Genomic DNA, 13,783 nt, shown 5'->3' on the forward strand with positions numbered 1-13,783 from the left:
ATGAGATAATTGCATTAAAGGTAATTGTGCCAATATCATTCTCCACACAACTGTGAAGCTTCCTTCTCATTTTCACTCAGTGCCTCATGAAAATCTCTATTGTTCACTTAATAACTGCTGATATAAAGCTTTCTAGCAGTTTAATATGTGGATATGGAATTCATATGTATGTATCAGTTGAAGCTGCTTCTTAATTAAGGCTCAATTTCCTGTATTGCGGATCGGTTTGATTTTCCGCTGTTCATTAGTATGCCACTGCACTTCACATCTACCTTTCAGTAATGCAGAGAATCTGGCAAGGTGAATTAAATACAATACATCTCTCTGAATTCATGAAAATATTTGCTTTAAACCAGCAGCTCTTTATTAGGAGAAACATATAGGTTCTTCATAAAGTCAAACATTGCAATTCAATCCTGTGTGTGTGTGTGTGTGTGTGTGTGTGTGTGTGTGTGTGTGTGTGTGTGTGTGTGTGTGTGTGTGTGTGTGAGTGTGCGCGCTTGCATGCGTTGTTCCAAGAGTCCATGTACCTGGATCTATCTATCTATCTATCTATCTATCTATCTATCTATCTATCTATCTATCTATCTATCTATCTATCTATCTATCTATCTATCTATCTATCTATCTATCTATCTATCTATCTATCTATCTATCTATCTATCTACATTGTATTCTTTTTTTTATGCATTTTTTAGCCCTACTTTAATTCCTTTCTATGTAAAGCACATTGAATTGCCATTGTGTATGAAATGTGCTATATAAATAAACTTGCCTTGCCTTGCCTTGCCTATCTATCTATCTATCTATCTATCTATCTATCTATCTATCTATCTATCTATCTATCTATCTATCTATCTATCTATCTATCTATCTATCTATCTATCTATCTATCTATCTATCTATCTATCTATCTATCTATCTATCTATCTGTCTGTCTGTCTGTCTGTCTGTCTGTCTGTCTGTCTGTCTATCTGTCTATCTGTCTATCTATCGTTCTATCGTTCTGTCCATCTATAGTTAGATAACTGTAAAAGTGTGTGGTCACATTTGCGCTCTATTATGATATGTAAATTTCATTTCATTTAATCTCTTCAGGTCCCTGCAGAGGAACCGGCTGAGGAAGCTAAATGCTGACATCTTCTTTATGTACCAGAGCCTTCAAAAGCTGTAAGAGCCTCTCCGCTTCACTTTTCATTGGGCTGTGTTGATGCTGTAAAGCTATGAATGCTGTCTTGGCATTATCGCAGGTGTTTTTCAAAACGTTGCTTGCTGATCTTCACCGTGCCATCGCAGCAAGAAGTGTGTGAAATAGAGAAGATGTTGAGAGAGATTAAACAGTCCCCGTGGAATAAAACATTCAGTGCTCTCCACAGAGCTGAGAACTGAAGTACTTGAGAGAGTTGTCTTTTTTTAACCTGACAAAAATGGTTCAATGTTTTTCTTTCCCCAGCTGTTGAATTTTGCAAGTGTGTTTGCATGTCTTAATCTGACATTCTCTCTTTTGCGTGCATCGTCTAGGTGTTTTGTTCAGAAGTACCAGCTGAGTCAAGCAAAATCTTTTTGAAAAAAATATAAAATTATTTTTATCTTAGCCCAAATGCCATAGTTGATCCAGTGACAGATCCTTCAGTGTATGAACAAACTTAATTTCAGAAGTGGCACACACACAAATAAAGAATGATGTGAAAATAGAAGAAACAATGCATGTTTAGTGGAGCTAAGATTTTGATTTTTTTTTTTGTTTGTTTAATGACAGAACCATTGGGAATGAATATGAATACTGAAAAGTTTGATGTTAGCAGTGCAATGAGGTTTAGATGCAGTGAAAATAACAACACGATCTCATTATAATAATGCATATCAATAGTACGAGTGTGAAATCTTGTGGAATGGATGCCAAAATGAGTTTTGAATTGCAAATGCTACTTTATGGTGTACATATGACACGCTCTTGGGTAGGATTAGGGTGATGGGGTGGGGGGGTCGTACGTATAATACGCTATAAAGTAGGTATCATGCTCGCGAAAAACCGCATACCATATGCAAGCAAAAACTCATTTTGGTGTATACACTCCATGAGATTGCACACTCGTACTATTTATATGCATTTTCATGACATCGGGCTCGGAAATAACTACTCAATGGAAGAGTAAATTTAACCAGATTTTAGTGGGCTGAAGTTTCTATGACAGTCTGGTCCCAATATATGTCCCCTTTTCATTGGGATTATACACTACCATTCAAAAGTTTTCAAAAAGATTTTGTTTTCCACTGAACTTTCAACTTTTTTTTTTTAAAACATTGGTAATAATAATTATGTATGTCATCACAGAAATAAATTAGATCATACAATGTATTCAAATAGTAAACGGTTATTTTAAATTCTAACAATATTTTGCTGTATTTATATATTTTTTTTCTGTATAAATGCATAGATACATGAAGACCATGAGAGTCTTCTTTCAAAAACATTTTTAAAAAATGCTACTTAAAAATGCTGACCCCAAATGTTTCATAGAGTAACATATTGTGTTACTTCTCTTTCTTCCAGCTCTTTTTAATGCTTGCTGTAAACTGTTTCAGGTATTTGCAGCACAACCGAATTAAAGCGGTGCACCCGCATGCTTTCAGAGGCCTTTACAATCTGACGAGACTGTGAGTTTTTAAAGTCGGCAGACATTTCTTTCTATTGTCATTGAAATACCGTAAAACTTTCTAATCTGCCACTTTTGCTTTATTTCCTCAAAGAGCGATGGATGGGCTCTGAGTGAATGACACACTTTAGTTTACTTATTTGCTTTTTTTCTATATGCTTTTGGCTTCTCTCAGATGGGTGTAATCTCTGTTTTTTTCCACAGGTATCTCAGTTATAATCGAATCACCACCCTACTTCCTGATGTATTCCAGGATTTGCACAAACTAGAATGGCTGTAAGTGTCTTTCTAAATCAAGATGGATTTTCTCATTCGGTGCGTTTATACTTCAAATCACACAACGGCAACAGCAGCTGTCAATCAATACACTTTCTGACCATACTGCAACACAACACTGATGTTAATTTCTATGTGGTATCAGCTAAGGAGTTATTTCTAGCACTCATTTGCAGTCACCAAGGATCTGCTCTAAAGAATAGGGAGTGATTTGAATTTCCATCTCACATTTAGTTTAATTGAATGCTATTGAATGATGGTTCACAACCCTTATGCATTTGGTTCATATCTCTTATGCACTTTAGTGAGTTTCTCCTATTTTTCCTGAAGGATTCTGGAGAACAACAATATTCATCACATCTCCTCTTTGACCTTCTCTGGTTTGCGCTCCCTTGTGCTGCTGTGAGTTTCAGCCTGTTGCTATTTTGGTGACTCATCTTCTGCCTTTCAAATGTAAATCTCATATTTTAACAAATGCATAGGAGCCATTCTCTAAGACTTTTTGTGCATGTATTTATTTATTTTTGTTTTTAAAATGTGCTGCACTGCTACTTTGTCCTCTGTAGCTTGTGCTTGTGTGTTTCAGAGTGTTGCTGAACAACGCTCTCACAAAGCTGGATGATATCTGCCTGGAGATGCCACGGTTAAATTGGCTGTAAGTGTAAATACATCATTGTCATGATTAAACACTTGTGTTGTTATTGTATTTCTATGGTTGGAGAGTTTGTAGAGAGCTCTTTAAATTTTGTTCCCATTAAGTGAATGATTTAGTCCTCTAAGCTGATGCTAATAAATAAGTAAAATTGACTCTTTACTACATTTTCCATTTACCCTCTTCTTTCTAATTGTGTCTGCAGAGACGTTGAGGGAAATAAGATTGAGATTGTGGGAAATGTGACCTTCAGGTCCTGTAACATGCTAACAGTGCTGTGAGTATTCCCACCCTCCCGTAACAGCTGCTCAAAGCTCTCTTCCTCTCTTTCCGCTGTGCATTCAACTCAGATGACCCCAATTGACATTGCAAATGTATTCCAGTATTTAAAAAGTAGGGTACAACGGGTTCACAAAATTAAAATTACCCCATGATTTACTCACACTCAAGCCATCCTGGGTTTATATGACATTATATGTCCTTTCAGGCGAATACAATCTGAGTAATATATTTTTTTTAAAGTCCTCTCGCAGTTCAAAACACTTAAGCTACATAGCTTCAGTTCCGATTTGTCCATAAGTTGAATACTGAAGGTAGTCTAAGCTAGAAATTTTACTTTATAAACTTTTTTATAAACCTTTTTTATAAACTTTTTATAAAATAGGATGTTTTTATTACACAAACCTCAATTTGCTTCAGAAGGTATTTATTAAACCTTGAGCCGTGTGGATTACTTTTATAATGGATGGATGCACTTTTTTGGGCTTCAGATTTTAGCCTCCCATTCACTGCCATTAAAAAACTTGGATTAGCAAAGTAATATACACCTAGGATGGCTTGAAGGTGAGTAAATCATGGGATCATTTTAATTTTGGGGCGAACTATCCCATTAATCCTTGGGTTGAAAGCCCTTTTAATTGTACTTTCTCACAAAAAATTAAATTTATTTATAAATAGTTAAAATAAATAAAAATACTAGGTTATTAAAGCTAAAATAATAATAAATAAATAAATAAATAAATAAAAACAAATTGTGCACAATTTGCCTATTTTACATCTTCTGCTCCTCTTCCATATTTATGATCATCCGCAGAAGAAAGAAATGGGAAAGACCCAATCAAATCTAATGTTCACAGACATTTACATATATTTAATCCACAGTTCATTTTTCATAGAATAATGCTATACAGTATATGGAGATGGATTGTGGATGAAATATATGTAAATGTATGTGACTGTTAGATGTGGTTGGGTGTGTGCTGTCTTGAGACTGGTAAAAATGTTTGGTAGCACTATAGTGATTACAATAGCTGGGTTATACTAACGCTAAACCTAACCTTAACCATGTAGTTACCAGGAAAGAAAGTGCGGGTAAGAAAGTGCGACTGTACATACATACATACATACATACATACATACATACATACATACATACATACATACATACATACATACATACATAAATATATACATAAATACATACATACATATACATAAATAAATACATAAATACATATACATAAATATATACATATACATAAATACATACCAGCACTTTCTTTTGTAAATAGACTGTAATACTATGACATAAAGTGTATAAAGTGTAACCAAATGTTTTCTAAGACCTGGTATGAATTGTTGTCATAATATAAAGTGAATCATAATATATAATTACATTTTCAAATATGTATAGTGGGACTTTTAACTCTGTTGTACCCCACTCTTAATATGCATAGTTTGAGGTCCGTCTTGCCAAAAACACCAAAAATTAGGTCAAAATATATTTTTAGGCAAAGTATTTTCATCATCCTTTCAATTTTTAATCACTGTTCTGCAGAAATCAGAGCAATATACTTATCTGCCTTTGTTCATTTTGAAACCTAGTCCAAGTAACATGGAAAAATATATTAAGCAGAATAGCAGTGTGTGTGGACTTCCGTAATGAATATTATGCAATGTTACTCTATTATAATTTCACAGATTATATGCAAGAGTGACTGTTGATTAAACGTCAGATCCCATTTACCCCCTGAATTGATTTTTGTTTTTGCACTCCTCACCATTGTCATTGTGTACTCCTTCGTATTTCTTGCACATTCCATTCCTCTAGAACGTTCAACATGTTTCTGTCCACCAAGATGAATGTTTTTTGTGCTTTTTTCCCAGGGTCCTCCAGCGGAACTGCATTAGTTACATCCATGTGCACGCTTTCTCTCTGCTTCGTAAACTGGGCGAGCTGTAAGTTCTCAGGCTTTCCGTCATAAATATTTGCCAAAATAATCACCACAAAGTGTTCTCTGGAGTTTAGTCGTGACCCATTTCTGTGCTATTTTTGAGAGGCTAAGCAAAGCTCCTTGCATGGATTTCCTTATCAATTTCAAAGTCAGGGTTGGTTCTACTCCCATCCAGCTCGACTAGTTATGGGACATCAGTCCTCAAATAGTTTGGCATCAGACTGACTTGCTCATCAATTCTGTCAACAGATGCCTATTTGAATGAAAAAGGCACTAATATTTTCTCTCTCCACAGGGATTTGTCCAATAACAGAATCAAAGCAATCCCTCCTGATCTTTTTGTCAATCTTGGAGACCTGCTTCAGCTGTGAGTCTTCCATTTAGATACTCTATACTGCTTTGAATGACTGTACGCCATTATTCTTCTAAAATGAGAAAATGAGGCAAAACTGTTATTTATTTTTATTCCAATATAAAGTGCTCCAGTTCCATTTGATGTTCTTACAGTTTCCCAGTTAAAGACTGATCTTTGTCAATAACCAACCTGTAGGGTTTTTGTTGTTGTTGTTGTAGGATTCTATTAATATTTTGTAGGATCATCTATTAACTATTTATTAAAACTGTTATATCACAATCTAATCTAGTTTACTCTTCTGTTCCACCATTTTCAACATTGATAACAATAACATATTTCTTGAGCAAATCAGCATATCAGAATGAAGACTGGAGTATCAATGCTAAAAATTCAGCTTTGCATTGCAGGAATGGATGATATTTAAAAAAATATTTAAATAACAATAATTCAGATACAATTGTAATAATATTAAAGAAATATTGCTGTTTTTATTGTATTTTTAATCAAATAAAAACAGCCTTAACAGACCTTAATCTTACTGACTGATTATTTATTTGGACCCACTTTATATTTAGGAGGCCTTAACTACTATGTACTAACATTCAAATTAATAGTTTTATATAATGCACTTATTGTATACATACATGTTTTTACATTGTACTTACATTTTAAAAATACCAGCATGTATTTACATCTGCAATTAATTTCTAGTTAAACTGCTGACACTTCCCTTACACCTAAACCTACCCTTAAACTTACTTATACCACCAAACCTGTCCATAACTTTTCCCGTATCCCTCCTCAATATCAGCAAAAGTGTTTTGAAATAAAGCACGAACACTAATAAGTACATTGTACTTATTTTTTGATGTATGTATGTGTTAATGCCACCTAATATAAAGTGGGACCATTTATTTATTTAAAAACACAATTATACAGTAAAGAAGCATATTTTGTGTAGTTTTTGTTTTGTGTTCTTTGGTTACTACACTGTAAAAAAAATAAAAATGTTTCAGATTGAAAATGTTCTAGTGACTGATCACATCTAAATTTTTCAGTTGGCCGATTTGAAATTCTTTGAATTGATGCAATTTAATGAACAGAAATTAAATTGAGCCAACTGAAAAATTTAAATGTGATCAGTCACTAGAAAATTTTCAATTGGAGACCTGATTTTTTATGTTTTACAGGGTACTAATAGTCCAGAAATTTGACAGTTGATCATCAAACAAAAAAGTGCACCTTTACTTTAAACCTAGTTGTCCACTCACCCAAAAATGATTGTTTTAAGCCAATCCACACAACACAACCAACGCCGACAGTCACCATATTACAGTACATCACTTCTCAGACATTCCAAGACTCAACAAACTAACACACTGATACGCCAAAACCAGACAAAGTGTCTGTTGCTGTCTGTCGATGGTGTGAATTGTTCTTTGCACAATATTGCATATTCCCTTTTATTTCTCTGCAGAAATATTTCATATAACCCCATCATGGACCTGCAGGTGGACCACTTTAACAAGCTGAATAAGTTAAAGTCACTGTAAGTCTTTTTGTAATGTTCTAGGATTTTCTGTAAAAGGTTTTGAAATAGAGGAAGTGTAGAGGAAGTGACTAAGACACACATAAGCCTTCTCCCCCTTTTTATACCGCTCTGTTTTAAAAAAGGCACATTCACATGAGACACCACAGAAATACCTTGCAATTATAATAATGTGCTGTTTCCGGGCCCCTTCGTTTCAACGCAGCACAATGGTCCTACCCAAACTTCACACAGTGAACATTGCCTTCGCCTCTACTCAACGGAACAAAAACAATCTGCTTTTAGGTCATACTTCAAAGGCTTCCAGATAGTATCTTGGGCACAACACTGCATAGTTGTAAGGGGAGGAAAAGAAAAAAGAGGACTAAAACATTGTAATGTGAACACTGAAATGCGAATGATGGTGCTTTTCTAAAGAGCGATCCCTGAGAGAAAGCTTTTTGTGTCACAGGAGCATTGAGGGAATCGAAATTGGGAACATCCACAGAAGGATGTTTGAACCTCTCAAGAACCTGACTCACATGTGAGTGCTGCTTTTCGAAAGTTTTAATGGTTAAATAATAAAGTGTTGAGATTGATGTTCAAGATATTCTGACTGAAATGCCTGACAACCGAACATCTCTAATTGTTTGTACTTTAAAGCATGGCAAATTGTGGGGATCGAATGATATTTTTCTCTGTGGAATATCCTCATTAAAAAAAGATAAAGACAAACTCTTTAGTTCTCATCCCAGAAATTGATTCTAATATTTTGTATTCTATTAATTATGCATGGTAATTATTTCCTTCTATGACCTAGTGTAGGAATTGGGAGTGATTATGATATATATTACATGAGACATGAAAAAATATTATAAATATATCGGAGTGTTTGTAATTTCCTTGTCAATCTTTTCAGCTACTTGAAGACCCAGTGTTGTTTCTTTCTGCTTTGCACATCTTGCAGTACATATTCTACTCTGTGAAAAATGAGAACACTGAATGAATCTTGCAAGTAATACTCTCGGATTGAGACTGAGAGCGTGCATTTTTAGTTGACTGTGAAATTCAAATCAAGACTTACTTGCCATTTCTGGAAATATATCAGTTCTGTTCAGTATGATTGTCTCTCTTCTTTTGTCTTCCCCTTTATAAACACCTTTCTCAGTAAGAACAGCGAAGCACTTTCATATGTTCAATTAGGCAGGGAGCTGAAGCAATGCGGGGACAATAGAAGAGTTTCAAGATCATTACAATTTCATTACTTTAGTAAAGAAAAGATAGTAATTGAAAGATGGTAATTAAATAGCTTGGATGGATGGATGGATGGATGGATGGATGGATGGATGGATGGATGGATGGATGGATGGATGGATGGATGGATGGATGGATGGATGGATGGATGGATAGATAGATAGATAGATAGATAGATAGATAGATAGATAGATAGATAGATAGATAGATAGATAGATAGATAGATAGATAGATAGATAGATAGATTCAGACGTGACTTTTTTTATATTTGAGCATAAAGTAAAGCTTAGAGAGATTAGTCATTTCGTGACAGGACTAAGAGGATGATCTGATGATGTTTGTCATTTGTGCTTCTTCCTTTTGTCTTTTCAGCTACTTTAAAAAGTTTCAGTACTGTGGCTATGCACCTCACGTCCGCAGCTGCAAGCCCAACACTGATGGCATCTCATCTTTCGAGGACCTTTTGGCAAACATCGTGCTGCGTGTCTTCGTCTGGGTTGTCTCGGCAACGACATGCTTCGGCAACATCTTTGTGATCTGTATGCGATCCTACATTCGCTCGGAGAACAAGCTCCACGCTATGTGCATCATCTCTTTATGCTGTAAGATTCCGTACAAACTATCATGCAATGTCATTTTAAAGTGCGACTTAAGTGTCCACTTTGTCCATTTTGCGTCTGGATAGTCATCTCCTGGTAAAATCAATTACTTAAGCAATTTAATTTTTTTTTTGTCTTTTATTTATTTACCTCCAGCATTGATCAAAATACTATGAAGCTTGTTTCCACCACAGATTTAACAAAAATTCAAAAGGGTAATTGCAGATTTGTATCTTACAACAATATTGTTAAATATATTTTATATTCTGAGAAAAAAAAGTTCCAAATACCTTTTTTTCTTCTTCTTTTTTTTCATTCCAATGGCGGAAACCAGGCTTCCATGAAATACTGTTTAGCCTGACATGGATTATCATAAAAATGCTTTGTGTGATATTAACTGGAAATTCAAGATTTCTCATTCAGATATCATTCTATTTTACAATAAGTCAATGGTAGCCTGACGTGGTCATACTCAATTCTAGTCAGAATATGAGTCTGAAACTGCTCCATTGGGCTGTGATTAGGGGGCGTGTTTCAACCGAACCAGGAAAGACCTCAATTGGATAGACCTACAACCAATCAGAGCAACGAAACGACGCATTGTCAGATGTCAACAGACAGAGCTCAACTACTGTGTTGCCATGTCCGCATTTTTTTCCGCGGTTGTTTTATATGTCCAAGGGTTGAGCGACTATAATGTGATATATAGACCCATGAGTGCGAATTTTAGCAGGCAGTCTTGCCAAAATAACACACATTTTACCCCCCAAACACCATTTTTCCCCCGGAGAACCTCCCGAGAAGCTATTGTTTAGGGCTAGTAGTTGGCGGATTTTGTTGTAAAAACTTGGCAACCCTGTCTGCACACGCGCTGGAATAAACGATCTTAGCTGGTGTTGTAACTTGTAAAAAAATAAAAGAATTTATTGATACACTGAGTACTTACCCAACATGATCATCATCTTTGAGAGAAATTGTGAAGGTGAATGCATATACAAACAAGCTCTCCGTTTAGGATTCAAACAAATATAATCCAAGCCCCTTTAATGACGTGCATGATTACGTCACTGTTGATCATCTGTCTGTCATCGTCTAAAGCCCGCCCTGATGATTTCATTGGTCCGAACAGTTTCTGTTCGGGGATAATTATTCCTCTATGGAGCGATGCCAGACCGAATTGCCCGACCTAAAAATGTTATGGGCGGGGCTAAGTTCAGCTGGCATCCAGGCTAAGTCAATGGTGCTCTTTAGAGAAACAGGCTGATAGCCTGAGGGGAGCTCATAGCTGGCCAACAGCATTCAGAGTTTGCGTTTACCCGACAGTGTTCACTCACTTTTTAATCGCATCTATTAAGTACGATACAAATTGACCGCTGATGGAAGAAGCAAATGCTATGTTTCATTAACACTTTTCTAATTCATACCGCACACACAATAACCTTCTCTCAAAGGGAACAGCGAGCCAGGAAATAAAAGGCAGTTCTTTGATATCTGCTCTTTGATATGGGCTAAATTGGAGGATATCAAAGTTGTGCACTGGGCATCTGTATGCACCAGAGAGCACTGCCATGGGCAATTCAGATGAGTGTAGCCTAATTCAGAATACATGGAAATCAGTCGCTTTCAGAGTGTTCACTCTGAAGTGTAGATGACAACACTTAGATGTAGCAACATTCACTTTTTTGTTTTGTTATGTTTGTTTTAACATTTATATTTCATTACTTTTTTACTTTCACTTACTGACATATCAGCCACAATATTAAAACCACCTGCATATTGTGTATCTCTGAGTGTCTCGGGTGTCCTGTGGGATTCTTGCACAATCTAAGACATTAGCAGTCAAGTTGCAACGTGTGGCTTCCATGGATCAGATATGCTGGTCCAGCACATCCCATAGATGCTCAATAGGATTGAATCCGGAGGCCATTTAGACACCATTCCTGCACATTGCACTTTCGGTGGTGGACACACTGTGACATTTTTTTTGTTGGCTTAACTTAAAAAGTAAGTAACCTGGTTGCCTTAAAATTTTGAGTTTATTGAAATAAAATTTTTGAGTTGATACAATGAAGGAAATTTGTTTAATAAATAGAAACTCAAAATATTATTGTATCTGAACCACATAAAAAATGTGATAAATCATGAAAATAGCACTTTTTTGGCATGTTTCACTGCGTCATCACAAATAAAACACACACAATTACCCAACATGCTTACAAAATCTTTTAATAATCTTTTAATAAAGGTTGTCGAATCTCAAAAAATGTTCATTGTATTAACTCAAAATTTCAATGAACTAAAAATTTTAAGGCAACCAGGTAACTTTTTTTCTAAGTATTTTATTTTTTTACAGTGCAGGGGTCATCATGGGCACTCTGACCAGTCTGACCGTTGCGCAGCAGTGTCGGGTGCACAATTCAATTGTGTATTGTGTAAAGTGGGTTAAATCACTTTTTTAATAGTATATCATATTTCGCCACCTTGGAATGGTTCTTTCTGCATTCTAAACTGTTATATTGTGAGTTATATTGTATTATAAGTTTTTGCATTCCATTTGACTTTGTAGATATAATCTAAAAAAAAGTTCCAAAATGTTCACAAAAACAATGTAAATAAGTTAAATCATTCACAGAATTAGAATTCGTGAATGATTAAATCTTTGACAAAAATATCAGATCAGAACCGTATAATTCCATGGTGACGATTTATAAATTATTATATAACAATATATTTTATTAGTATATGCTACATGTATGCACATATGAAAGCTTGTTTCCACCACAGAATAATAATAAAAAAAAGTATATAGTGCACAATTATTACTTTATATATCTAATTAGAAAAATTCTAATACACTGATTTGAAAAAGAAATCCTTTATAAAGTATTCACTTCTTTCAAAATGAATAGGTTGAAAATAATAAAAATGCCACATCAACATGTGGTCTGGTCTTTTGACATTTATATATTTGCACAGTTTGTTGCCATTACAGTAAATGGGTCCAATTAAAGCATTTCCATTGCACTTCAATAGAACTCACCCCACTGAGTCATGTAAATTGCACTTTTGACATCATAATTGACCCACTGTCAGCCTCGGGATTGGTCCAGTAATGCTGAGACTATACAATTTGCTAAATGCTCTGCTGTTCATAACCCAGTAGCTGATTGTGCCTAAATTGCTCTGTATCGTTCCCTGTGATTATAAAAGTGAGACTTTCATAGGTAAAGTTACTCTGTTAAAAGTCTGTATGTAAGAAATGCTCTTAATTTAGGGCACCTGGAGGGGGAATAAGAGTCAGACGTGGAAAGTGGCAGACTGGTAATAAAGGCTTATTGATGTTCTGCCTGCCTGTCAGATTTCATCAATTGTTTTTATTACACTTTGTGCTTGGTTGATGCAAGCTCTGCTGCAAAAAAATAAAACTGTTTTGTCAAAACAATCATTCTAATACGCCAGTTTAGTGTTATTTATTTACAAAGATTCATCAGGGGTCTAGAGAGCGACCAAAATTTGTAAGGGTGCGACAAAAAAAATGTTCCTAGGTTGCACCTGTGCACATAACTTCCCGCTGGATTTCGTCCTCTGCATATAAGCTTAATAAAGCCTGAACCTCGTCATCGGTCCATCTGTCAACATCGGCCCATCTGCCGCCATCACTGCTGATACTTTAGGTGCATGTAACAACCATAGACCGTAAAAAAATATGGACGTCTCGACATCATCCGTTTCCACTTGCCATATTCAAAGCTTTCAGGCGGCCTGCACGGCGCTGACATCTTGGGACCAAGTCTGATCAGTAGAGATTTCGGGACCGGAGTTGCGCAGTAGAGCGCAGGAAGTACAGTCGCGATATCAAAAGCCCGCCCACACTCTCGCAGATGCAGAACAATTAATTATGTTAATTATGTGTGAAATAAACAGTTTTGTAAATGTAGAAATTAAAGCTAAAGCACCAATCTGCTCCCAAAAATTCTGAAAAAAGTCCATTAGTGCCTCAGTGACAACTTCACTCAGAGAAGCCGCCAGTCTCAGCTGTCAATCATGACATCACTTCCCCCCGTTTTTAAAGCATCAGATAACTAACTAAAACTAAACTTATTTTAAAAACGAACAATTGAAATGAAATCATTGTGATGATAACTACCTTCAATGACATAAACATAAAATAAAATAAAAATATTTGAAATTTAATTTTATTGTTTAGTTTGTTTATACTGGGACCGGT

The 13,783-nt window shown here is 35.5% G+C and overlaps 1 protein-coding gene across 1 annotated transcript in view; it reads left to right on the plus strand.

Annotated features, from left to right (window-relative positions):
* The window catches only part of rxfp1 (relaxin family peptide receptor 1), a 62,842-nt gene that overhangs the window by 38,812 nt on the left and 10,247 nt on the right, over positions 1–13,783 (plus strand). Inside the window, exons 5-15 of the mRNA XM_067457212.1 lie at positions 1,099–1,170; positions 2,587–2,658; positions 2,862–2,933; positions 3,264–3,335; positions 3,520–3,588; positions 3,791–3,862; positions 5,752–5,823; positions 6,115–6,186; positions 7,652–7,723; positions 8,175–8,246; positions 9,329–9,558. Of these exons, the coding sequence (XP_067313313.1) occupies positions 1,099–1,170; positions 2,587–2,658; positions 2,862–2,933; positions 3,264–3,335; positions 3,520–3,588; positions 3,791–3,862; positions 5,752–5,823; positions 6,115–6,186; positions 7,652–7,723; positions 8,175–8,246; positions 9,329–9,558 (947 nt within the window). The remainder of the gene's footprint in view (positions 1–1,098; positions 1,171–2,586; positions 2,659–2,861; positions 2,934–3,263; positions 3,336–3,519; positions 3,589–3,790; positions 3,863–5,751; positions 5,824–6,114; positions 6,187–7,651; positions 7,724–8,174; positions 8,247–9,328; positions 9,559–13,783) is intronic.

The sequence above is a fragment of the Pseudorasbora parva genome, chromosome 11 (assembly GCF_024679245.1).
Source record: "Pseudorasbora parva isolate DD20220531a chromosome 11, ASM2467924v1, whole genome shotgun sequence".
NCBI lineage: Eukaryota > Metazoa > Chordata > Actinopteri > Cypriniformes > Gobionidae > Pseudorasbora > Pseudorasbora parva.